This window comes from Martes martes (genome assembly GCF_963455335.1).
Source record: "Martes martes genome assembly, chromosome: 8".
In the NCBI taxonomy this organism is placed as follows: domain Eukaryota; kingdom Metazoa; phylum Chordata; class Mammalia; order Carnivora; family Mustelidae; genus Martes; species Martes martes.
Window position 1 is genome coordinate 62,656,112 of NC_137895.1, and position 27,882 is coordinate 62,683,993.

General features: G+C 37.2%; 1 protein-coding gene across 1 annotated transcript in view; it reads left to right on the forward strand.

The window, feature by feature from the left end:
* PDE3A (phosphodiesterase 3A) overlaps positions 1–27,882 on the forward strand; it is a gene marked incomplete at its 5' end in the record, with an annotated part of 316,673 nt that overhangs the window by 245,926 nt on the left and 42,865 nt on the right. Inside the window, 3 exons of the mRNA XM_080811034.1 lie at positions 10,526–10,783; positions 12,713–12,867; positions 18,282–18,406. Of these exons, the coding sequence (XP_080667160.1) occupies positions 10,526–10,783; positions 12,713–12,867; positions 18,282–18,406 (538 nt within the window). The remainder of the gene's footprint in view (positions 1–10,525; positions 10,784–12,712; positions 12,868–18,281; positions 18,407–27,882) is intronic.

Below are 27,882 nucleotides of genomic sequence, written 5' to 3' on the forward strand. Positions count from 1 at the left end.
TTTCCTCGGGTGTTTATCAGACTTAAATTGAGGATTTTCTTTTTAAAGGTGGTGATCCAAATCTGGTTGTCATTTAAATAATGTCCAGGGAATTACACTTGCATCTTCTTAAATGTTACATGTAACTGTTCCTATCATAAGGAGAACTTGCAAAGTAGAATGTCTGATATTGCTTGGTCACTTAAAAAAAAAAAAAAAAGATTTGTTTTATCTCTACCATAAAAAGACTCAACTGTGGTTTTACGCTTCAGTATAGTTCCCTACTGCACTCAAAGATGATTTCAGGCTGTTAATTTAAGACTTTCCTTTAAAGTAGCTTTCATATAAACTTAACCTTTACTATTTATTATCACTAAGATTTCACCAGTTAAATGGAATATTTCTGAGTATTTATTGGTATACCTAGAAATTTAGTTACATTATTTTCAAAGTTGGATAGGGTATGGCAATACCCTCTGTGTGAGTCACTCTTTCTCATAATTTGTATCATCTGACGAAAAAACTACCATCAACCAAAGCCCTTCTCTCCTAAAATTCCTTAATAGTTATTCCTTGGACTCTTCCGTGTCTTTATAACTTGCGTGCCTCTTATTGAAAGAGAGGCCCATCTGTCATGTGTGGTTAGTCTTGGCAATTTTGTGGCAAGCAAATCTGATTGTTGGTTTTAGATTTTATGCCTCATTGAAACCTTTAGTTACTTGGGCGAAAAAGTGGTGATAACTTCTATGTGTGATGCAACTTTTGACTATTGTACAGTTCTATTTTTGAATCAGAAAAACCGGTGTAGCAAAGACCTGATTTCATTCCTGTATTAAGTATACTTTGTTAAAGTATACTTTTTCAATAGTAAAAATGGCCACTTTGGTTTCTTAGCCAATTCCAGTGTGTATCATTTACTTCTCACTGGCATGAATATTGCTTTGTTTTTGCTTGAAGACCTTTGCTTTGACCAAAGCTATGGCATAAAAGGCATTAAAATACATAATGCATGTCTTTTCTAAATTCTTATCTAACACTAACAATGGCTTAGGAGAATGAGTTCAGTTCTGTTTGCATTTTAAAGTTACCTTAAAATTTTTAAATTTTTTTTAGTATATCAGAAATGCATCTAGTACTTAAAAAGAAAATACATTACTAAAAAGTTATAAAATTAGAGAATTATAAAAAAGACCTGTTCTCTCACCAATAATTCATTAAAAATTATAATTCGAGTTACCAGTGAACATGCTCTACTTTTTCTTCAGGTTTGTAAATTTTGTTTAGTGAGAACATTTTGAGAAAAGCTCTTTAATTATTAACTACTGGAGCATAAGCTGTTAATTTCACTGTCAGAAAGTCTGAAAATATTATGTGCTAAAACAGTTTGACTTAAATTTTCATTTTTTAAAGGGAAACAGTGCAGTGACTTTTGATTTTAAGGTTATTAGAAAAGCATGGATAGGAATAAATATTATTCTTTCAGAAGGTCATGCTGAATGAGTTTTTTAGAAGCATCATAATTAGGGGTACAGTTGAAAATACATGTTTCTGAAAAGGAATGTTAATTTAGTTTGGTGGCATTTCTTATGAATGTTTTTGAAGTTGACAGGGTAGGTACATATGTGAAGGATGCATGATTATGTATCCTAAAACTATTAACATTACTCTTGAATTTTTATATCAGTCCATAATGTGTATTTAGACATCCAAACAGAAGAGCATGGCACAGTAAGTACCTAAAGCATTAAATAATTACAGATATATTTAGGAGCATCAGATTAAAAAGTTCAACATATATTTTGGAGTACTGGTTCAGCTCCTAAGCTCTAGAACCAGAGTATTTGTTTGCAGTCTGATGTTGCATGTCCCAGCTATCTGACCAGGGTTCTGGCAAGTTCTCTTTTACTAATAAAAATGAAGTTAGTAAATGAAGTACTTTGCAGACTTGTGTTGAGCAAATGTAATCTGCCACTATGATTATCATGGTTACTGTTACTATTCCATGGTAAAAGACATAACTGCTCTATGTCATAAATTTATCCATTACTTATAGTTGGTCCAGGATTACATATCTTCATGTATGTTGGATGTTTTCATAATCTTTATATTTTTCTGATTATAAAAAATAATACATATTTGCTTTTTTGATGACATATTTTTCCCCACCAGTGAATAATGATGTATTTTTTTCAAGTAACTATTTGTAGATCTACCCAAATCTTTTAAAAAACTATATACCACCTCATAGTTATACTACAACTTTATTTGTATCATTTTTTTCTATCAGTGTGCATTTATGGCTGCATTCTCTGGTTGTTACTAGAGTGATATTGTATCACTTTATCCCTTCGTCCTCGTATTTTTACATATTTGCAGTTTTTCTTTAGATGTCTGTCAACCTTGTTTTCTTGGATCATAGAATATATACATTTAAGTGACAAATTGATAGATTCAGCAAAATGCCCTTCCACAAACACTGGGTTGTTTTGACTCACTGTTCACTTGCCCAAACTCTTACTAATACTCAGTGCTCTCAATCCTTTGTTATTTTGTCACTTCAATGAGTAAAAGTTTTCATTATGTTAATTTGTATTTTAAATATTAGGCAGACAAGTAAATTTATACATTTGATTATTTACATTGTGTTTGGGTTATTTGGTTATTCCTTTTACCGAAATTTGTCTTTTATTGATTTTTTTTTTAGAAGCTCTTCATTTGGATATGTTTTGTCTTCTCTGTGTGTCAAATACTTTCTCATTGCTTTTTCCGTTTGCTTATGGTATATTTGCTTACATAGAAGCTTATGTCTTTAGATCTGTCAAACTGTCATGTATTTCATTGACAGTTTATGAATTCATATTTTTTAAATTTAATTTTATTTTTTTAGTGTTCCAAGATTCATTGTTTATGTACAATACCCAGTACTCCATGCAATACATACCCTCCTTAATACCCACCACCAGGCTCATCCTTCCCCCAAACCCCCTCCCCTCCAAAACTCTCAGTTTGTTTCTCGGAGTCCACATTCTCTCATGGTTCGTCTCCCCCTCTGATTCTCCCCAACTCACTTCTCCTCTCCTTCTCCTAATGTCCCTCATGTTACTCCTTATGCTCCACAAGTAAGTGAAACCATATGATAATTGACTTTCTCTGCTTGACTTATTTTGCTCAGCATAATCTCGTCCAGTCCTGTCCATGTTGATACGAAAGTTGGGTATTCATTCTTTCTGATGGAGGCATAATATCCCATGGTATATATAAACCATATCTTCTTCTTTTTTTTTTTTTTAAAGATTTTTATTTATTTATGTGAGAGAGGCATCGCAAGTAGGCAGAGAGGCAGGTAGAGAGAGAGGGGGAAGCGGGCTCCCTGCTAAGCAGGGAGCCCGATGGGGGCTCAATCACAGGCCCTGAGATCATGACCTGAGCTGAAGGCAGAGGCTTAACCCACTGAGTCACCCACACACCCCTGAACCGTATCTTCTTTATCCATTTGTCTGTTAAAGGGCGTCTTGGTTCTTTCCACAGTTTGGCAATTGTGGCCATTGCTACTATGAACATTGGGGTATGTATGGCCCTTCTTTTCACTGCATCTGTATCTTTGGGGTAAATACCCAGTAGTGCAGTTGCAGGGTCATAGGGTAGCTCTATTTTTAATTTCTTAAGGAATCTCCACACTGTTTTCCAAAGTGGCTGCACCAACTTGCATTCCCACCAACAGTGTAAGAGGGTTCCCCTTTCTCCACAACCTCTCCAACACTTGTTGTTTCTTATCTTGTTAATTTTGGCCATTCGAACTGGTGTAAGGTGGTATCTCAATGTGGTTTTGATTTGAATCTCCCTGATGGCTAATGATAATGAACATTTTTTCATGTGTCTGTTAGCCATTTTTATGTCTTCTTTGGAGAAGTGTCTGTTCATGTCTTCTGCCCATTTTTTGACATAATTATCTGTTTTTTTGGGTGTTGAGTATGAGGAGTTCTTTATAGATCTTGGATATCAGCCCTTTGTCTGTAGTGTCATTTGTGAATATCTTCTCCCATTCCATGGGTTGCCTCTTTTGTTGTTGTTGTTGTTGACTGTTTGCTTTGCTGTGCAGGAGCTTTTGATCTTGATGAAGTCCCAAAAGCTCATTTTCGCTTTTGTTTCCTTTGCCTTTGGGGACATGTCTTGAAGGAAGTTGTTGTGGCCACTGTCGAAGAGGTTACTGACTATGTTCTCCTCTAGGATTTTGAAAGATTCCTGCCTCATGTTGAGGTCTTTTATCCATTTCAAGTTTATCTTTGTGTATGGTATGAGAGAATGGTCAAGTTTCATTCTTCTATACATAGCTGTCCAACTTTCCCAGCACCGTTTATTGAAGAGACTGTCTTTTTTTCCCTGGATATTTTTTCCTTCTTTGTCGAAGATTATTTGATCATAGAATTGTGAGTCCATATCTGGGCTCTCTACTCTGTTCCACTGATCTATGTGTCTGTTTTTGTGCCAGCACCATGCTGTCTTGGTGATCACAGCTTTGTAGTAAAGCTTCAAATCAGGCAATGTGATGCCCCCAGCTTTGTTTTTCTTTTTTAACATTTCCTTAGCAATTAGGGGTCTTTTCTGGTTTCATACAAATTTTAGGATTGTTTGTTCTAGCTCTTTGAAAAATGCCGGTGGAATTTTGATTGGGATGGCATTGAAAGTATAAATTGCTCTAGGCAGTATAGACATTTTAACTTAACAATGTTTATTCTTCCTATCCATGAGCATAGAATGCTCTTCCATCTTTTTGTGTCTTCTTCAATTTCTTTCATGAGTGTTCTGTAGTTCCTCAAGTACAGATTCTTTACCTCTTTGGTTAGGTTTATGCCATGGTATCTTATGGTTCTTGAATTGATTCTCTAATTTCCCTTTGTGTATTTTAATTGTTAGTGTATAAGAAAGCAACTGATTTCTGTACATTGATTTTGTATCCTGACACATTACTGAATTGCTGTATGAGTTCTAGTAGTTTGGGGATGGAGTCTTTTGGGTTTTCCGTATAAAGTATCATGCCATCTGCGAAGAGAGAGTTTGACTTCTTTGCCAATTTGAATACATTTTATTTCTTTTTGTTGTCTGATTGCTGTTGCTAGGACTTTTGGTACTATGTTGAACAACAGTGGTGAGAGTGGGCATCCTTGTCTTGTTCCTGATCTCAAAGGGAAGGCTGTCAGCTTTTTCCCATTGAGAATGATATTCGCTGTAGGTTTTTCATAGATAGATTTTATGAAGTTGAGGAATATTCCCTCTATCCCTATACTTTGAAGTGTTTTAATCAGGAACGGATGCTGTATTTTGTCAAATGCTTTTTCTGCATCAATTGAGAGGACCATGTGGTTCTTCTCTCTTCTCTTACTGATTTGTTCTTTCACATTGATTGATTTGGGAATGTTGAACCACACTTGTATCCCAGGGATAAATCCTACCTGGTTATGGTGGATAATCTTTTTAATCTGCCATTGAATCTTATTAGCTAGGATCTTGTTGAGAATCTTGGCATTCATATTCATCAGGGATGTTGGTCTAAAATTCTCCTTTTTTGATGGGGTCTTTGCCTGGTTTGGGGATCAGGGTAATGCTGGCTTCATAGAAAGAGTCTGCAAGTTTTCCTTGTTTCTATTTTTTGGAACAGCTTCAAGAGAATAGGTATTATTTCTTCTTTGGATATTTGGTAGAATTCCCCCCAGGCAATCTGTCAGGTCCTGGACTCTTGTCTTTTGGGAGGTTTTTGATCACTGCTTCAATCTCATTACTAGATATTGGTCTATTCAGGTTGTCAATTTCTTCCTGTTTCAGTCTTGGAAGTTCATAGGTTTCCAGGAATGCATCCATTTTTTCTAGGTTGCTTAACTTATTGGCATATAGCTGTTGGTAATAATTTCTGATGATTGTTTCTATTTCCTTGGTGTTAGTCATAGCATCTCCCCTTTCATTCATAATTTTATTAATTTGGGTCCTCTCTCTTTTCTTTTGGAGTAGTTTGGCCACCAGTGGTTTATCAATCTTATTAATTCTTTCAAAGAACAAGTTTCTAGTTTTGTTGATGTGTTGTACTGTATCTCTAGTTTCTATCTCATTGATCTCTGCTCTAATCTTAATTATTTCCCTTCTTGTGCTTGGGGTTAGCTTAGTTCGTTGTTGATTTTCCAGTTCTTTAAGGTGTAAAGAGATTTGGTGTATGTGGGATTTTTCAGTTTTTTTTTTTTTTTTTTTTTTTTTGAGTAAGTCTTGGATGGCTATGTATTTCCCCCTTAGGACTGCCTTTGCCATATCCCATAGATTTTGGACTGATGTGTCTTCATTCTCACTGGTTTCCATGAATTGTTTAAGTTCTTCTTTGATTTCCTGGTTGATCCAAACATTCTTGAGCAGGATGGTCTTTAGCTTCAAAGTGTTTGAATTCCTTTGAAACTTTTTCTTGTGGTTGAGTTCCAGTTTCAAAGCACTGTGGTCTGAGAACATGCAGGGAATAATCTCAATCTTTTGGAATCAGTTGAGCCCTGATTTATGACCCAGTATGTGGTCTGTTCTGGAGAGACTTCCATGTGCGCTCGAGACGAATGAGTATTCTGTCGTTTTAGGGTGGAATGTTCTGTATATATCTATGAGGTCCATCTGGTCCAATGTGTCATTCAAAGCTCTTGTTTCTTTATTGGGTTTCTGCTTAGATGATCTATCACTGAGAGTGGCATGTTAAAATCTGCTACAATTAATGTGTTCATATCAATATGACTCTTTACTTTGCTTAACAGTTGGCTTATGTAGTTGGCTGCTCCCATATTGGGGGCATAAATATTTATAATTGTTAGATCCTCTTGGTGGATAGACCTTTAAGAATGATGCAGTGTCCTTCTATATCTCTGACTACAGTTTTTAGTTTAAAATCTAATTTATCTGATATGAGAATCGCTATCCCAGCTTTCTTTTGAGGCCCATTGGCATGAAAGATGGTTCTCCATCCCTTCACTTTCAGTCTGAGTTTATCTTTAGGTTCCAGATGTGACTCTTATAGACAGTTTATGGAAGGGTCCTGTTGTTTTATCCAGTCTACAACCCTGTGCCATTTTATGGGAACATTTAGGCCATTCACTTTGAGAGTGATTATTGAAAGATAAGTTTTTGTTTGTTTGTTTGTTGTTGTTTTTTTTAAGATTTTATTTATTTATTTGACAGACAGATCACAAGTAGGCAAAGAGGCAGGCAGAGAGAGAGAGAGAATGGAGGAAGCAGGCTCCCCACTGAGCAGAGAGCCCGATGCGGGGCTCGATCCCAGGACCCTGAGATCATGACCTGAGCTGAAGGCAGAGGCCTTAACCCACTGAGCCACCCAGGTGCCCCTGAAAGATAAGTTTTTATTGACATTGTGTTGCCTGAGAAGCCCTTTTTTCTATAGATTGTCTCTGCATATTTCTGTTCTATGTCGCTCTTGGGTTCTTTCTTCTTTTATAGAATCCCTCTTAATATTTATTGTAGTGCCAGCTTGGTGGTCACATACTCTTTTAACCTTGCCGGTCCTGGAAGCTCTTTATCTCTCCATCCATTCTGAATGACAGCCTTGATGGATAAAGTATTCTTGGCTGCATGTTACTCTCATTTAGTATCCTGAATATGTCTTGCCAGCCCTTTCTGGGTTGCCAGGTTTCTGTGGACAGGTCTGACGTTATTCTGATGGGCCTTCCTCTGTACATAAGGAATCTCTTCCCCCTAGCTGCCCTTAGGACCGCTTGTCTGAAATTATGATTTGTGAATTTCACAATTAAGTGTCTGGAGGTCTTTCTACATTCGTTGATCTTGGGGCGTATCCTTTCTGCCTCTAGGATACGAACACTTGTTCCATTCCCCAGACTAGGGAAATTTTTATCCAGAATTTGTTCAACTGTATCTTCTAGTCTTCTCTCTTTCTCTGCCCCCTCAGAGATCCCAATAATTCTGACGTTGGAACATTTCATGGCATCATTTATTTCACTAATTCTGTTTTCATGGCTTCTAAGCTGTTTGTTCCAGCCCTCTGCCTGATCCTTATTTTCTGTCAGTTTGTCTTCTAGATCACTAATTTGATCTTCTGCCTCGGTTACCCTAACTGTTAGAGTATTTAGATTAGATTGGATCTCACTGATACCATTTTTAGTACTGCCAGATCAGCCCTCACTTCCACCCTTAGAGATCCTATGTTGCCACTAATGGTCTTCTCCAACCTAGCCATTGCCTGGATAATTGTTACCCTGAATTCTCTTTCCGACATACTGTTTATGTCCATATCCAATAGTTCTGTGGCAGAGCGCACAGTCTCTGAATTTTTCCTCTGTTGGGTGTTCCTCCTTCTAGTCATTTTGGTGAGAGGTGGTTGAGGGGATATATAGCTGAATATATCAGCCATGATCTAGGCAAGGTGCTCCCTTTCAAATGTATACAGCGTTGCATTTGGTCCTTCCAGCAAGTCCACGAAGTAATGTTGGTGTTATGTTCTCAGGAAAAAAAGTACGAAGAACTAGGCATGGGAAAATCAAATAGTCACCAGGATCTGTTTGAGAGAATCTTCCTGAGAAAGCGAGGAGACTCTCAAGCTCGAATTCACATTATTTTTTAACATTCCAGCATTATAACTTAAGCCCTGCTCTTTTCTTTTAATAAACTTATAATCATATATGTTTAAATTTTCATCTCTCTGGAGTTTATGTTTAAGTCTGTTGTGAGAAAATGACTAAATTTTTCTTCCAAATACATAGCTAAACTTTTAACAGTCTCTTATTGAAAAACTCCAGAATTACAATTTTTATACCATTATCAGTATTGAGCACTTAAAGTTGCCAGCACCGTATTGAGTGCTTTACGTTTATTATCCCTGTTCTTAGAATTACCTTCTGAAGCTGGGGCTATGACTGTATCCACTTTACAGATGCAGAAATCATAGCACGGGATCTTAGTGACTTGCCAGAGATCATGCAGCTGGAAAGTGGTAGGGTTAGGAGTCAGAATTTAGACGTAAGTAGCCTAGCTCCAGAATCTGCACCCTGATTGCTAACTGCATTGTGGAGTTATGTGGGTTCCTTGTGCCTCTTCCTGTGGCAACTTCCAGTATTTGTGGTCTTCTGTATGCTGTCTTGAAGCTTCATCTACCTTCTTGGCCTTGACTCTGCCCATACTCTCCCTTGCTGTCATGCCTTCCTGCTGGCATTCTGGCCCAAGCAGTAGAGTGGGGAACAATCCTGTCCTCTGTTTTTTGTGCTTTCCTTTCTTCAGCAAAGAGAGTGTAAGGACTCTCAGTCTGATAGGCATTTTAGAAAATATGATAGAGGTGCCACAGAATACCAGAACTAAAATTACTATTCTTACCAACAACAAGAAGAGGGATAACATGTGAATCTGATCAAAAGCCAAAGGCTTTTTGGGCCTATCTGTAATATTAATTAAGTAACTACCATAGGGGCACCTGGGTGCCTCAGTCAGTTAAGCATCTGCCTTTGGCTCAAGTAATGATATCAGGGTCCTGGGACCAAGCCCCACATTGGCTCCCTGCTCAGCAGGGAGATTGCTTCTCCCTCTCCTGCCCCTCCCCTCTTCATGTGTGCGCGCTCTCTCTCTCTCTCTCTCTCTCAGGTGAATAAATAAAATCTTAAAAAAAAATACCATATACCAGGCTTAACTGTCACATTAAAATATTACTAAAATTAAAAGTTTGCAGTATACTAATGTTATTTTTATTTTATTTTATTTTATTTTATTTTTTTAAGATTTTATTTATTTATTTGACAGACAGAGATCACAAGTAGGCAGAGAGGCAGGCAGAGAGAGAGGAACAAGCAGGCTCTCCACGGAGCAGAGAGCCTGATGCGGGGCTCAATCCCAGGACCCTGGGATCATGACCTGAGCCGAAGGCAGAGGCTTTAACCCACTGAGCCACCCAGGCGCCCCACTAATGTTATTTTTAGAATGAAATTTCTAAATAACATGCATTAAAATATTGAGCCCTTTATAAGGAATGGCTGATAGGAAGTTTTTTCCAATTCCCTGAAACTTCTTGCCTTTTTTTTTTTTTTTAAGATTTATTTATTTTAGAATGAGGGAGGGGGAGAGAGTGGGAGGGGTGGGAGGAGCAGAGGGAGAGGGAGGGAGAATCTCAAGCAGACTCCCTGCTGAGCACAGAGCCAAATGCAGGGCTGGATCCCAGGACCCTGAGATCACAACCTGAGCTGAAACCAAGAGTCGGAAGCTTAACTGACTGAGCTGCCCAGGCACCCCAACTTTTTGCCTTTTAAAAGCTAGTGTTTATCTTTATAATTTCTTCAAATATGCCCCACCCCTCCCAAAGTTACAACATTAAAAAACATGCTGTGACTGCCAAAATGGCAAAAGCCATGGCAAATTTTGGCAAAATTTGAAACAGAAATGGGATTTGAATGTTCCTTTACTGCAACTTGAAAGAGTCAGCTAGCCCATTTTTTGGAAAAAGCCCCTTTTTAGTGTGCGGACCTTCAGCTTCAAGCCTTTTCTCACTTGAGTGTTAATCTGTTTGGTGTCTCAGTCCTCAGGAACCAGTATTACTGTGGATATTGCCGTGATGGGGGAGGCTCACGGCCTCATTACTGACCTCCTGGCAGACCCTTCACTGCCCCCCAACGTCTGCACATCCTTGAGGGCAGTGAGCAACCTGCTCAGCACCCAGCTCACCTTCCAGGCGATTCACAAGCCCCGCATGAATCCTGCAGTTTCCTTCAGTGACAGTTACACCTGTTCTGATTCTGAGGAAAGCTCTGAAAAAGACAAGCTGGCTATTCCCAAGGTAAGTGTGAGTAACCTATCCCTAGAAAGGTTAAACGTCTTCTTTTGCCTTCTAGGTCTGTTTCATGTCATCCCCAGATCCAGATTCATGTCAGTGACTCAGTGAAGATGTGTTGATTGTGGACATCAAAGTAATAAAAATTTAAACATAAAGACTTGTGTCCTGATACCTTATAGCTTTCTATAAATGAAAGTTTTACCTTTTTTTTTCTTTTTCTTTTTTTTTTTTTTTAATTCAGACTCTGAAGAAGTTTTTACTTCCATATGCCAGACTCTGTTTTGTGAGACAGGGATGTAGCCATGAGGGGTGGAGACAGGCAAAAGTCCCTGCTCCCACTCATGTGGTTCTATTTAAAATCCTCGCCCTCGAAAACCCCGAGATCGGCTGCTCATGATTTCTTTGTGTGATACCGTTCACAGTACCCTCCTGGGTTTCCCAAATCCAAGAAGTTTTGAACTCAAACAGTTTTAATTGATTTTGTATGACTTCAAGTAAAAGATGGCCTTAGTGATTTTTAAATCCCTTCTTTTTATGTGTAAGATGTAAGAGTATTACAAATGTAAGCTGTAGGAAATGGGGTCCTACAACCAGCTTAGACCTTGCATTAGTTGAAAATGGGTTACTTTAAAGACTGAAAAAATCAGAATTTAAGTCCTCTCTAGCATGTCTTGCGTGGTTATGTGTTTGGTAAACAGGCATCTGTCCTCTCAAGCTGGTGGACAGTCAGGAACACCCATGACTTAGCTATTGTGAGTCTCTTGTCTCAGGAATGTGTGTTTCACACAATTTAGTCAATTAGGCATTTACATAATTTTCTTGGAACATCTTCTCTGGGAAAGGTATGGCTAAGCATGATGTGACAGTCAAGGAATAGAGATTAACTGATTTCTTTCAGTATCAGAATAGACATGAAGTTAGTGAGATTTTTAGGCATCAGTCCTGGTATTTACAGAGCTTGACCTTTTCTCTTCCTATTGAATTACCTTCAAAGATGCGTATTCAGATCGTTAAGAAATATGGGAAACTAGTCTCTGAGCTATTCTTGAATCTCAAGGTGCCATATACCTCTCAAAAGCTTTTGTTATCTTCAGGAGACTAGGATTCATCTTTGAAAAGAATGGCTCAATGATTGGTCTACTTGGGGTAACTAGTAACAAATAAAAATGGGTCAGGCTTCTACCTATTAGAACTATATTGTTGAAGTTGTATGAGAAGACTACCTTCCTTTTAATTTTTAAGTTGAAGACCCTCTTCAGAGTGCTGGTACTCATCCTGGTAAGCTCAGACTCTTGCCTCCCTGCCATTGATGACACTTATCCGGTTTAGGATATCACAGGAGAAGAAGTAGTCATGAGAGGGTTGCAGGTCAACTGACAGACTCTTCTCTTGGTACTGATGGTATTACCCTTATGCCTGATGTCTAAGTCATGCTAGTCCCAAGAGAAGTGGTGCATTTTGTGAGTTATGCTCTTACCTTCAGCTCCTGGCTTTTGTAAGTCAAGAAATTAAAATGGAATTAATAAACACTTTGGTGTGGAGACTGTCTTGCAAGAAGGTAAAAATTAATCCATGCCCCAGACAAATGACTTTTGAGAAAAAGGCTTTGGCCCATAATAACTAATATAATATATGATAAGTGTGTATATTCTATTGCACTAAGGTAACTGTAAAGTTTTCCCAAAGGTGAATGACTCTCATTCCTATAATTCCACATTACAATCATCATTTAAATGAAGATCCCAAAACATTAATTTTATAATATTCATTCTTTTATTGAATTCCTGAGCATCCAGTTTTTAGATAGGTAACATTCAGCCACTGTAGTTTAATAAAGTCACTTCCAATTAAAAACCCATTTTCTCCCATTGTATTATATAGAAGTCAGTGACCAAAAATATGCTTGGTAATAAAATCACTCCTTCTTTCTAGCGCCTGAGAAGGAGTTTGCCTCCTGGTTTGTTGAGACGAGTTTCGTCGACTTGGACAACCACCACCTCAGCCACAGGCCTCCCCACTTTGGAGCCTGCGCCTGTACGGAGGGACCGGAGTGCTAGCATCAAACTGCAGGAAGCATCTCCATCAAGGTTAGGCAATGCTCCTGTTGGTTTCACATCTCATAGAGAAGTTATGTAAATAAATTCCTTTATAAAGGAATTACATACATAAATTCCTTTATAAAGGAATTGTAAATTACAGAGGGAAGGTGGCCCAACAATTTATGTTTGGCTGGAGGCCAGCTTTGAAAATGAAGGTATATGGTTTAAATGCAAAGGACTCTACAGATTAACATCAGATAATAGGCTTAAATTGTATTGCTTGGTCTTAAATATAAATGGGAACAGTGACTTGAGGTAATGCCTGCCAGTGTGACAGGATAGGAAAAGGTGAGCAGCTCAGAGTAGTGGTAAGCTAGATTTTGCCTAGACTGAGATTGATACTGAGATTGTGAAATCGGAAGCATCCAACCTGACATTTGCAAATTGTTGTTAGAGTTTCCCCAGCACACCAGACCTGTTATCCTAGCATTATATGAAAGGCAAAAGATCAGATCAAAAAGTAGATCATTATCCTAAGAGCACCTGGATATGTTCAAACATTTGGTAATCTAAAGTTTATTTAGACAGAGCACAAACTGGTAGCTGCCAGAAACAGGAGGTGGGAGGGGGGGTGGAGTGTGCCAGATGGGTAAAGGGGATCAAAAGGTACAAACTTCCAGCTTTAATAATTGTCATGGGGATATAACATCAGCATGGTAACTATAGTTAATAATATAATAATAAGAATATAGCATTATTACTATATTGTCACCGTGCTGTATCGCACATCTGAGGGTTGCTGAGAGTAATCTTAAAAGTCCCCATCACCAGAAAAAAAATTTTTGTTAACTGTGGGGTGATGAATGCTCACTAGACTTATTGTGGTGATGACTTCATAATATGTACAAATATCAAATCACTATATTGTACACCTGAAACTAACATATCAATTATATCTCCATTTAAAAATAGAACAAACTTTATTTAGCATATTAATCACAATTTTACAAAATGATTTAAAAGCCAGAATTACCAAAGCTAAAGGAAAGGTAGTGTTAAGATCTAGAAAGAAATTTGAAGAAAACAACATTGTGTTTGTCCTTTTCTATTTAGAATAAAAAGAACATGCTTTATTTGAATTCAGTGATTTTGAGAACATTTCCCATATGATTTTAGGCTTTTGAAATGTTTGCATCAGTTTTATTAATGACCCAATGACTGAAAAATAACCATATCTTTGTTGAACTCCATGATGGCAATATTACAAGTGATTTTCTCCTGAACTTGCGTTTGAATAGAAATAAAGCACCATTTGAGACTGATTTAAACCCAAAGCATAAGTTTAATGACAGCTAATTTTTCTTTGTCATTTAAAACTATGGTATAACTGGTGTCTTCCATAATAACATTGATGGTCTAATGAACGTCTAGAATCAGAAGGAAACTCAAATGATTCTCTCTTTGACGTATCAGTGTAATTCCACTCCATCTGATTACCTGGGTTTTCGTAAAACTTCAAATGCTACCACAGGAGAAGGTTACCTAATTTGTTTTGTGGACATTTCCTGAAGTTCAAATTATAGGTCCTTAGTGATATTTTCCTCTGAAAATATTGGCTGTTGTCAGTGTCTATAGCAGTGAATACTTAGAGGTGATAGTGGATCCTCGTTACATGTTTGTTCCTTAAGAAAATGAATTTTGTTCTCAGCATATATCTTTAGAGAGGCTGTTTTACCAACACACCTTGCCAAGATTTCTGTCATTGAATAGTTAGTGCTCCATTATTTTCTTAAAATACAGTGACTCTGCCAAAAAATCCATTTGTGCATAAAAGTCTCCTTTCTTTCTGTAATGGTTTGTTACTTCTGGTCAAATTTCATTTCTCATACTTTTTTCTTCTTAGTTAAATGACATTAGGGACTGGAATAGAAATTATCATGAGGAGAGTTTCAAGAACTTTTATGAGCTTAACTCCCAGGGATCCTGTCATCCTGCTTGATGAAATAAATACTCATAATCAAATATTTTCAAAATAGATAAGGAAGAGCGTCTAACCCCACTCATTTTCTTTGTCCAAGAAATACAGCTGTCTTGCCTAAGTATACATTTTCCCCCTGTCTGATTTAACTATTCCCTTATCTCACTGTCCTATAAATGTCCTAGTTATAAAATCTGAAAATGATGCAAATTTTCGCCATTATGAAGAAATGAAATTCCTTCTGAAGAGATTTGGAGGGAAAACTACATGTCAGTGGCAATAGTACCACCATTAAATACAGCTGGTTTTGGTTGACTCCTTAGTCATGGGGAAAACAGTGGAAAGGTAGCCACAGGTTATCTCCAGCCCTGAGTGTAAACCAAAGTTAAAACCTCCACTTAGGAGACCGATTGGTAACACTATTGACTGATTTCAAAACTGATTAGAGGTTTAGCTCTTGTAGGCTTTTTTCCGCTTCAACCCTTTCGTTTATTCCTTTCCTCCTGTGTGTCTTTCTGTTGAGGACTTTGAGGACGGCAGTGATCAAAAGAACAAGAGTGGGAAGTGAAAATTAGGCGTAGCCCTACGCTTACGTGCCCTTTAGTATTTAGCTGGCCGATTGACTCCTGGGTAGTTTTAACTACAGCCATGTAGAAAGGACACTAGACTAAGGATCAGAAGGACCTTGGCCCTGCCACTCGGAGATGTATGTCCTGAGAAGCAGGTCCTTGTCTGAGCCTCCATACCCACTGCAAGGAATCCTTAGGAGAAGGGAACTGTGGCACAGTGGGGAGGTAGAAGCATTAGGTAGAAGCATACTGGTGGGTGCTTCAAAAACAAAAATGGGCTTGAGATAAATCAAAAAGTCTGAAATAAATCATAATCTAGTCATTCCAACTCAGCTTTGGAACTGAGCCCTTTCTCTGTATAATAGGCAGAAAGGAAGCTGTAAACTTGGTTGAAAAACGAACATCAACAACCAAAAACTTAGGGGATCTGGTAAGACTTTTCAGACTTAGGATGAAGTTGTTACCAGTAGAACTAAGATTATCATATCTACTTTTGTGGAAGGGGATTGGGATCTTCCACAGCAGACATAGAGAAAATTGTCCCTTTTTCAGAATGAGGTGACCAAGTAAAGGTTTTCCTAAGCTACTTTTGGCTATAAACCCGAATTATTACACACATATTCATGAGATCTAAACAGGAATCCAGAAGGTGAGGGTCGATACAAAGCTGAAAACCGTTGCAATGATCACAGAAAGCAATATATTCTAAAATGCCCTGAAATTATAATGCACATATACATACACATAGACATGTATCTACATATACATAAATACATTGAGTTATTGTTTTGTTAATATATATTTTAATAAATTACTATTATATTAAGAAGGAATATAAATTTCCCCTGTATTTAAGGCACTCTATTATTGTATTTTATAAAACTTTTCAAAATTAACATATTTTAAATGTTTTTATTAAAAAAGGAATAGGCATTTTTTCAGGCTAGGTTTCATAATAGAACTTTTTATGATATTAATAAATATATAAATGCAATAAAATGCAGTTAATATTTAAGATCTTTTAAAAGTCTACATAGAAAAGTAATAACCTCCTCATTGTATTATGTACTAAGAAATTAACATTCCTAGGCCACATATATATTGCAGAAAATTTTTTTCACAGTAAATCTTATAAGTCGTTCAATCCAGCAAAAGAAGTTAAAAGGGAACAACACTGAAGGGAAACAGTTAGTGTAGTTATCTATCTAGATTCCACGTTTTATTTGATTTCATTGTTTCCAAATCGGAAATGCCTAGAATGAGATTTCAAGAAGGATATGAAACAAATACTATTTGTTTTCTTCGTTGTATTTGGTAATTGCTGGAGTTCATTCTGTATTTCAGATGTCTTTTTTATGATTTATTTTGTAAACTGTTAGTAGGGTAAGGAGAGAAGTTGAAGTTTTTAAGTGCCTGAGTCAACAGTTGAAAAATATGAAAAGGAAAGAAGAGAAGAGAAGAAATGAGGTGTAACATATGTGTCAGAGTGTTAAATTGAACTCAACACACTTATAGATCTGATTCATATCTAAATTTACTAGTAATCAGAGGATATAGGTAATAGCAAAGCACATGCTCACCGTTCTTCCCTTCAAGGGGTATGAAACAGTGCAGCACCCTAAGAAAGTCCTTTTATTCCACATTAGCACATGTTCTAGCATGTATTTAACATATGGAATTCTAAACAACACATGCATAATGTTGCTTGGGCAGGGGAAACCATTTTGGTCCTGGAACATCTTTAAATTATTCTATTGATTCACATCTTACATGACAAATATCTACCACTCGTGACTCCATAATTCCATCAGTTTCAGGGTTATTTATAGTAAGCCGCACAGACAGACCAGGTACATACGTCCTGCTTATAGTGCCAGTATAAAATTGGCAGAGTGTCACATTGTCAGACTGGACTCACACAAATTACAGATTTTACCCAGTGCCAAATTTATTAATGTTTAAAAGCACACAGGTGTTAACAAAACATAGACCAAGCATTTTTCCCATAGAGCATTCCACGATTGTTAACATGGCTTCTTGAATTCTTTTCTCTCTCAAATTTCTGTAGATTCTGTTTTAGATTTAACGTAAGGTTTTGGACAGTGCATATAGATAAATTTTGATTTGGAACACCTTCAAAAGTTATATGCCATTAATTACATGGGTGTGTAACTTTCTCCTCCCCAACCTCCCATAGATCCATTAATTCCAGATTTATGTACAATAATAACCAGGGATATCCTCATAAAAGCATTTCCTAGATGAAGACTCACTGTCCATTACCTTTCTCCCAGTAAATAGTGTCTGTGTGTTTATCAGCAGGTCCATTGTTAGCAATATTTACAAGGAGATTTGGCTTATCATCCCTTCTTGGCAGGGGATCGCCACTAAAAGAAATTATAGCCCAAAAGCCTATTGCTACCCTTTCTTTCATAAGAAAATACTGCAAAGAATATCATCTTTGAATGATTTCATAAGAACTTACTTTTTTAATTTAGATACACCAAGAATAATAAATAGTAAAGAGCATAAAATGAGTATCATGGCATTCATAACTAATGTAGGTTCCCTGCATCTTAACTAATACAATTGTCAAGGTTTAAAAGATCTAAGAGGAACATGATTACAGTAGTACAGTAAGAAGGGCCTGGTTCCTACTAACTGGATAAGTAGGAAAGTTCTTTCCTCTTTTATCAACCCAGTATGTTTGATGCCTCAGTGTTGTCTCCCTGCAGCAGAAACTGAGCTCAGATAATGTATTATTTCATTTGGAAGTAAAGTGGTCCTGTCACTGAACCTAGACCATGACTCAGATTGGCAAGCCAATTATGGAAATGGTGACTGCATTCTAGCAAGATCTGTCCCGGTAATTGATGAATAATTTCTTCATTTTTCTTTCTGCTCTGTCTTCATAGTGCTGTTAGTCCCGATTCTTGGAATAACCCAGTGATGATGACCCTCACCAAAAGCAGATCCTTCACTTCAACCTATGCTGTTTCTGCAGCTAACCATGTAAACTCAAAAAAGCCAAATCGACCAGGTTAGTACTCTGTTGGGAGAAGAGTTCATACTCACTGAGCGTGCAGTCATGGAATTAACTCTTAAGTGGTGAAACAAGATTCTGAGGGTGCCTACTCAGATGTGTTCGGTTTGACTGTTTCTAAAGAGACAAAGCCTCAATAACCAATTAGCTCCTTAAATTTCTGCTTTATGGGATGATACAGATTCTTTCAAGGTTGCTATGCTAGATATCCTGTCTTGAACTTACTGGATGAGTAGGAAATTGGTGTCACCATTGAGGATTATCTCTGGAAGCATCATCTTATAATGTAAAAGCTAATGATGTACTTCCCAAATTTCAGTTTTATTTTTAGTGTTTACTAAAATTATTTTTCAGGAGTATGGTATTTATTGGCGTTCAAAGGAATGCTTCATTTACTTTAGGTTTTATAATTTTTTCAAAGAAACTCTTTATGTCATACACACACACACACACACACACACACACACACATATAAAGGAAAAGGTATTTAAATTTGGAGAAAATACAGTTCAGGATCCTTGAGAGCCCTTTGGAAGAGCCCACAAGTCAACAACCAAAAGACCCACCAGTACAGTGGGCAGGAGGTTTTCCTTCCCCTAAAGGCTTCTACAGAATGAAATTTGAGGTGATTTCTCCCATCCGGGATCTGGAGTCTGACTACTGCTTGGAGTTTTCTACCTCGGTGTCAGTGCCGCCCATATACTTCTAAGCATCAGCTTCTCTCTTCCCTCCAGCATCCTTTATTCAACAAATATTTGTGAAGCAATCACTATCTCAGACCCTGAACTAGTTTTGGGAATATGGCAGTGATTGAGCCAGACCCACTTCCTCCTTTCACAGAATCCTCACTTACCCTCTAGTGGGGAATGCAAACAGGTCAGCGGCCATTACCATAAAGTATGTTAAAGGCTGTGATGAGGAAGAGGAAAGACTTTTGAATAATGAAAGAGAAGAAAAGCGATACAAGATCCGGCACATTGAGAGAAAGCTTAAGGAACTGAAGATTTTAGGTGAGTGGCAAAATTGGCAAGCATAAAGGGAGATGGAAACAGATATGCAGGTGAGGCCCAGAGATCTCAGACAAAGAGTTTAGCTATCAAGATTAAGAGCAGGGGTGCCTGGGTGGCTCAGTGGGTTAAAGCCTCTGCCTTCGGCTCAGGTCATGATCCCAGGGTCCTGGGCTCGAGCCCCACATTGGGCTCTCTGCTCAGCAGGGAGCCTGCTTCCCTTCTTCTCTCTCTGCCTGCCTCTCTGCCTACTTGTTATCTCTGTCAAATGAATAAATAAAATCTTAAAAAAAAAAATTAAGAGCAGTGAAGTTTCAGGTAGGAAAGTGAATGATTAAGATAAAGAATACTCTGTTTAATCAGAATCTGTACTGACTCAAAACTAGAATATAGTTTTCGTCAGATTCTGTTTCCAGATTGCCACCTCCTAGAATCTCACTTGAGAGTCTGGGGTATTTATTATGACTTCTTCTTCTTGGAATGTTCTGACTTGAAGTTTTCATCTCTGATCTCTGTAGAAAACTCTAAAGAGATTTCCAGTAGCTTCCTGCTTATGTTCTTAATCTTCTGCCTTTATAGCAGCTTAAGAATTTTCCAAATGGCTCCAGGGAAAAAACACCCCCTTCTCACTGGGCTGTTAGATATTCACGTTCTGGCTGCCATGGCGGCAGTCCCAAACTCCAGTTTTCATGTCATTAGCCTCATGACATTGCTAAATGTTCTGCTGACTTGCTTCCTTAATAGCTGCATCCTTTGCCTAGATTCTTAACCTTTTGCTCCATGCTAATGGTCAGTAAATAATGCTGTGAAGGGAAGAACAGTTCCTAGGACTTTGGCTCACCCTTCTGGGGGTATCTTCTTTCTGTTCTCTCTGGGAACCTAGTCCCTTTTGTTTAGCCTTGAAAACTTTTTTTTTTTCCTTTTAAATTCAGTTTTTCTTTTTCTTCTTGAAGAAGCATGGATTTATTACAAACTACCACATCACAGCCAGAAACAGAAGTCCTCAAAATGGTGATGGGTCTATGAGGATTAGAGAAGTGGTACTGACATTCATTCCACTGATATTTCAGGACATCACCTTGAAATATAAACTTTTCATTTTAAAAGAGGCACAACTCTTCTGTTGTTTCTCACATCTAAAAAATTCAGTACTTTCTTTCCCTTTGATCATTGACTTTATGTTGGTGACTGTTTCTTTGAGTCATTTAAGTGCTAACTTTGCTTAAATCTCTGTTTAGTGTGGGAAGACACTTCCTCCAGAAAGTATGATATTGTTAGGGTTGCATCATTGACAGACACCATTAAAAATAATTTGGTTTTCCAAAGACTTATCTCGTCTTCTCTGCCGTTTGGTGATGTTCCTTAAGCCTTATAACTTAGAAGTTACTAACGACCAGAGAAGTAGGACTGTGGTTTCAGTCAGGGTCAAGAACAGTACAATGTGTGCAAATGCTGGGCAACCCTGAGGGCAAATGCAGGTTACCTCAGTAATAGGGAAGCTCATTTAGGACTCCACTGAGGTGGAGGAAATGAGCATTCCACATTAAATGTGAGACTTTAAAGGGTCACTAATGTGGTCCTAGGTCAGTAGAACCCTTATCTCTCTACAAAAAATACATGCAAATAATTTTGGAAGAAAGCATCACCAGTTAAGGGCCATGAGACTTTATGTCAAGTTCAAACAAACTGGAGCTTGCAACCAACATCACTAAACACACAAACTACCATGAGTTAGAAACAAACAACAAACAAAAGCAACTTTACAGATCTCTAAAAGGGTTGAGATATTTAAATGCTAAAATATTTGCATACTTTAATTATAAAATATGCAAATATTTAAAGAAAAATATGAGGTCATAAAAAGTAACAGCAATGAGAAAAGACATGATTGCAGAGCAGCTAAATATAACTTTTGGAAATGTAATCAAGGAAATAGGATAGGTTAAATGGAATAATGGACTCCTAGAGGGAGGAATAGTAAACTGGGGAAGCAGAGAATGTGGAGAAATTATCCAGAATGTGGCATACATGAGAAACAGAAAGATGTAAAAGATTTTTAAAAATCGAAGACTATAAGAAAGTTCCAATGTAACATAATTATGTTGTAGTAGAGGATAGAGTATATAAACTCTGTGGAAAAACATAGTAAAGGGAAAAAAAAGAATTTACACGTAGACACAAAATAGCAGAACTACACAATACCAAATACTATATATATATATATATATATATATATAACAAATACATGTATAAATATAATATATATTATATTACAATCAGCCAAAGAAAAAGGAAATTTCAGGGAACACAGGTCAGTCTGAGAGCAGAGCTGTCTAAAGGGCATCAGAACACACTAGAATACTTTCTTCAAAGTTCTGAGAGAATATAACGGACTGAAATTGTACATCTGGCACAACTATCTGACAATAATAGAGGAATGAACTAAGACATTTTCAGAAAATCAAAACTTTACCACCTGCCAAATCTTAACTGAAGGGGTTTATCGATGGATATATTCGAGAAAGAAAAGTAGTAGCAGAGAAGAGCTCTGAGACCTAGTATAAATTTGAAAACCATGAGTTTATCCAACAAACATTATATGCATAAAGCATAGTATTTCTATATTTGTAGGTATTTTTTAGTCTTTTTAATTTAATTTTTAAAATTTTTTTTTATTTTTTTATTTTTTAAGAGAGAGAGAGAGCATGAGCAGGGGAGGGGCAGAGAGAGAGAGGGAGAGAATCTTAATCATGCCCAGTGTGGCGGACCCCAGTGTGGGGCTCATTCTCATGACCCTGAGATCATGACCTGAGGCGAAAGCAAGAGTCAGATGCTAAACTGACTGAGCCATCGAGGTGCCCTGGCATTTTTTTTATTTTTTTTATTTTTAAGGGCAGAATGAAAATATTAGACAAAAATAATATGTAACTCAAGGGATGAAATATGAATTTAAATTTTCTATGTTCTTGTGTAGCTTGGGAAAAGGACTCAGTTGAGGAAACAGTCATAGAAAGTAACTTGCCCAAGCTCACACAGTTAGTGCTGAATCCTTTCTTTTGTTCAAATGATTTTATACTAGAAAAAACTGAGGACAACAAACTGAAATAACTTAAAATTGGGATTTTTTTGGTCCTTTCCTTGGGCAAGTACATGATAACGGAAGGTTTTGGTTTTGTGTCTCTCAGTTTCTTCATTTAAGTAAGAAAATTTAAATTATTAAAATAATCAACATGGTAAAGTCAAGAAGCTGAAAATTGTGCTTGTTGTGGCAGCACATATACTAAAATCGGTGTGCAAATGTTGAATCATTGTATACCTGAAAGTAACATTCCATGTCAATTACATGTCAATTTAGAAAAAAAATCTGAAAATTATAGTTAGTGCATTCCCTGGAAATAACAAAGCAAGTGATGGAACGAGTATGAAGAATAACCTCATTTTTCTGTGTCCTACTCTTCAGTTCATAAACTGTAGCCAAGAAGAAGGAATGAACTGTAAAAGAAAAAAAAAAGTCTGTGTAACATACCCCAAGGTCAGATGATAGAAATTAGAATAGGTATGGTGAGAGCCTCACTCCATCCTTTCCATTAAGTACATAAGGTATCCCCATCGTGATTACTTGGGAGGGGATTTTGCATTGTGACATATTTAGAGTGCTGTCACAGCTGAGCTAAATGTTTATAAAATAATACCCTATGCATGCTAAATTTGACTAAGCAACTCCCTGAAAGTCTTCCAAAAGGGAAAAAAAAGCCCATCAAGAATTAGAGAGTATAAATTCTTATTTATTTGACAGAGAGACAGAAAGGGCACATGTAGGCAGAGCAGAGGCAGAGGGAGAAGCAGGCTCCCCGCTGAGCAGAGACCCCCCCCCCCCAATGCAAGCCTTGATCCCAGGACCGTGGGATCATGATCTAAGCTGAAGGCAGATGCTTAACCCACTGAGCCACCCAGGTGCCTTGAAAAGAGCTGAAATTCAGTTATAGCTCTTCTTGACCAGATGGGCTCTGCTGTTTTGAAATCTTTGTTTTTCCTGCAGTGATGGTGTGTTGATGTTGATTGGGCTAAGTAAGTGTGCTATGTCTGATGAGTTCACTGTGCTGCCTATGTGGAAGGGGGCCAGGGAAAGCCCCTTTAAGTGGCAAAGAGTATAAGGAAGCGGAACCTAAATAAAGTGTGAAGGGAATTGTAGGAGGCGAGTAAGAAGCGATCGATAGGCAAAAGAGGAAGGGGGTGCAAGCATGGAGAATAAACATTGAGAGGTAAATGGCCTGTTTCCAGAAGGAGCTCATGAACTCTGTTCTTTGCACAAGTCAAGTAAAACAGTGTATCTTCTAGTTCAATCAGCATTAATTGAAATCGTTGAAACAAACCCAATTATTATGCAATTGTAAATATAAAATATTGGGTAAAATCACATAGGAGTCCTTTGATTAAAGCATAAAACCAGGATATTTAAATATAATTTACATTTTTAAAACTTGCCCTTTTATTATGAGCCCCTGAGAATGCAGAGCTGCCTTTGTCATTCTGCTTTTAAAATTCCTCCAGTTCACACTTAACAGCATTTGCTGTAGACCCTTCCCAGATTCTTTTAATTTTTATAAGATTCTTACAGTCCTCTTACAGTGAGTACAGATCTCTCTACACTTAGAAGTTAGACTGAGTTTTTCCTGCAGAAAATTTGAAATGAGAGAGAACTTAAATTATGGCACCATGTACGTATGGGGGATGTTTTGCATTTCTTTTTGCATACGTAGATACATTGTCTGTTTTGGAAAAATATTAGGGCTGTCCATTTTACTGAGGGCATAGAAAAGAGACATGCACTTATTAGACATGCTGGTTCCTTTCTTGTTCAATTAAAATTAAGCTGAGAGAGTTTTACAGAACAAAACAGATGGATTCACTTAAATAATTTTCTTCCAGTATTGTTTATCATCTCCCCTTAATTGTCCAAAGTTCCTAGTGTCTTGACACATTTTCTCATGCTCTCAGAAGCAAGGAATTAAAGACTGAATTATTCAAAGGATTTGGTATTTTAGAATTTTAAAGTTACATTTTAAATTTTTTTTATTTTTAAATGCTTTGATTTTAAGTATTTTACATTAGGGCAGTTTGAGTCATTCAAAGATTTATATTTCATAAGCTATGTCTTTTTCCTTGAGTCTCTTAAAATTACTCGGATATAAAGTGATAAATAAAATTGAGAGAATACGTATTTATTTGAATCCTCCCACCACATGTGCATGTGTAAATGTGTGAATGTGCAACATGAAATTGGATGAGACTCCAAAGCTAATAAAGTTAATCCTTCTAACTTTATACATGATTACATTTAAAACAACCTAGAATACGACTTGTTCTTGAAGGCTTGCTAAAAGGGCATTTCTCCCATTTCCTTGGAATATCCTCTTCCTGCTTCTGAGATCATTTTATTTGTAGTGTATCCTTTCTAGAAATAAGAGTATTTGGTTATTTTCAGCACTTACATCTCTCTTTCTACTTGAAGACTAACAACGTAATGTACCCATTTTCTGTAGCATTCCTAACACTTTCTCACTTAACAACTTTTTTTCTTTTTTAAAGATTTTATTTATTTATTTGACACAGAGAGAGAGAGAGAGAAAGAGAGATCACAAGTAGGCAGACAGGCAGGCAGAGAGATAGGGGGAAGCAGGCTCCCTGCTCAGCAGAAAGCCCGCTGTGGGGCTGGATCCCAGGACCCTGAGATCATGACCTGAGCCGAAGGCAGAGGCTTAACCCACTGAGCCACCCAGGCACCCCTCTCATTTAAAAACTTTAAGATCATGTACAGTGTAGGAAATAGTAGTTTGGTTTGGGAGAAAGGGAATTTGTATGCTTAGACCTTTATCTTCTAACCTACAGTATAAAAATATCCCTGCTACCCCCCTCCCAGTTTTATTGAGAAATGATTGACATACATCACTATATAAGTTTAAGGTATACCGCAAGATGGTTTGATGTACATATATTGTGAAATTATTACCACCATATGTTGAAACAACATCCATCTCCTCGTTATAGATACAATGAAAAGAAAGACAAGAAAAAAGAAAAAATGTTCTTCTTGTGATTGGAACTCACACAGTTTACACTCTTAACAAATCTCCTGTATATCGTACAACAGTGTTAGCTACAGTCACCATGTTGGACATATATCCCTAATTGTTATTTATCTTATAACTGAAAGTTGGTGTCTTTTGATTCCTTTCCTCGGATTCCCTATCCTCCCACCCCCTGCCTCTGGTAACCACAAGTCTGATCTGTTTTTCTGTGAGTCTGCTGTTTGTTTTTGTTTTAAAGCTTCTACATATAAGTGAGAACACACAGTGTTTGTCTCTTATTTCACTTAGCATATGCCTTCAAGGTCCATCCATGTTGCTGCCATTGGTAGAATTTCCTTCTTTTTTATGGCTGACTGATATTTCATTATATAGATGTGTGTGTTATATACATCTATGTGTGCATATAAAACAACTTACTTATCTAGTCATCCTTTGATGGTCACTTAGGTTGTTTCCATGTCTTGGCTGTTGTAAATGATACTGCAGTGAATATGTGGCACTTTTTTTTTAAGTTAATGTTTTCATTTCCTTCAGATATATTTCCAGAAGTAGAATTGCTGGATATTATGGAAGTTCTATTTTTAATTTTTTAAGGATCCCCCATACTGTTTTCCACAGTGGCTACACCAGTTTACATTCTCATCAACAGTGCACTAGAGTTCCCTTTTCTCCACATCTATGCCAGCAATTCTTTCTTGTCTTTTTGATGGTGGCCATTCTAACAGGCATGGGGTGATTATCTCATCGTGGTTTGAATTGCATTTCCCTGATGCCTAGTGATGTTGAGCATGTTTTCAGGTACCCATTGACCTTTCATATATCTTCTTCGCTAAAATGTTTATTCAAATGCCCATTTCTTAATTGAGTTGTTTGCTAATGAGTTATATGATTTCCTCATATATTTTGGATATAGCCTCTTATTTTTCTTCCCATTCCATAGTTTCTCTTTTCACTTCATTGATTGCTTCTTTTGCTGTGTAGAAGCTTTTTAGTTTCTAGCTCCACTTATTTATGTTTTGATCGTATTGCTTGTCCTTGAGGTGTCCTGTTCAACAAATCATTACCAAAACCCGTGTAACTTTTCAGAGAACCAACTCTTAGTTTGATTAATCTTTTCTGTAGTTTTCCTTTTCTCTACTTGATTTGTTTCTGCTCTGTATTATTTCCTTTATTTTGCTAACTTTGAGTTCAGTTTGTTCTTTATCTAGTTCCTGAGATGTAGATTTCACTTTTTTATTTGGGATCTTTCTTAATGTAGGCATTTGTGCTGTGAACTTGCCCATCAGAACTGCTTTTGCTGTAGCCCACAATTTCTGTTATGTTGTGTTTTCTTTTGTCCTAAGAAACTTTTTTATTTTCTTTCTCATTTTTTTCTTTGATCCATTGGTTGTTCGGGAAGCTATTGTTTAATCGTCCTGTGTTTGTGAATTTTCCAGTTTTCCTCTTGTTACTGATTTCTAGGTTTGTGTCCTTGTGGTCAGAGAAGATATTTGGTATGATTTCAGTCTTCTTGAATTTGCCAAGACTCGTTTTGTGGCCTCACGTGGTCTGTCCTAGAAAATGTTCTCTGTGTGCTTGAGATGAATGTGTATTCTGCTGTTGTTGGGTAGACTATTCTGTATATGTCTCTTGGGTCCGTTTGTTCTGTAGTGTTGTGCAAATTTGCTGTGTCCGTATTGATTCTCTCTCTGGATGATCTGTCTGTTGTGGACAGTGGGGAATTAAGTCCCCAACTATCACTGCATTACCTTTTATTTCTTCTTATAGCTCTTTTAGTTTTTTGCTTTATGTATGTAGGCGCTCCAGTGTGGGGTGCATAAATATTCATAATTGTTATATTTTCTTGCTGTAATGAGCCTTTTCTCATTATAGATAATCTTTGTTCTTTTTACCATTTTTAGTTTAAAGTCTATTTTGTCTCATATAAGTATTGCTACTCCTGCTTTTTCTGGGTTAACATTTCCTTGAAATGTCTTTTTTCTTCCCTTTCAGTCTATTGTGTCTTTCAGGCTAAAGTGAGTTTCTTTATTTATTTATTTTTAAAAATTTATTTATTTGACAGACAGAGATCATAGGTAGGCAGAGAGGCAGGCAGGGGTGGGGGGGAAGCAGGCTTCCCTCTGAGCAGAGAGCCCAATGTGGGCTCGATCCCAGGACCCTGAGATCATGACCTGAGCCGAAGGCAGAGGGTTTAACCCACTGAGCCACCCAGGTGCCCCTAAAGTGAGTCTCTTTAAGACAGCACGTTGTTGGATCTTCTTTTTTTTTTATCCTCTCAGCCATTCTGTGTCTTTTAATTGGAGATTTTAATCTGTTTACATTTAAGGCATTTATTGAGAGGTAGGGACTTACTCATGACATTTTTGTTCATTGCTTT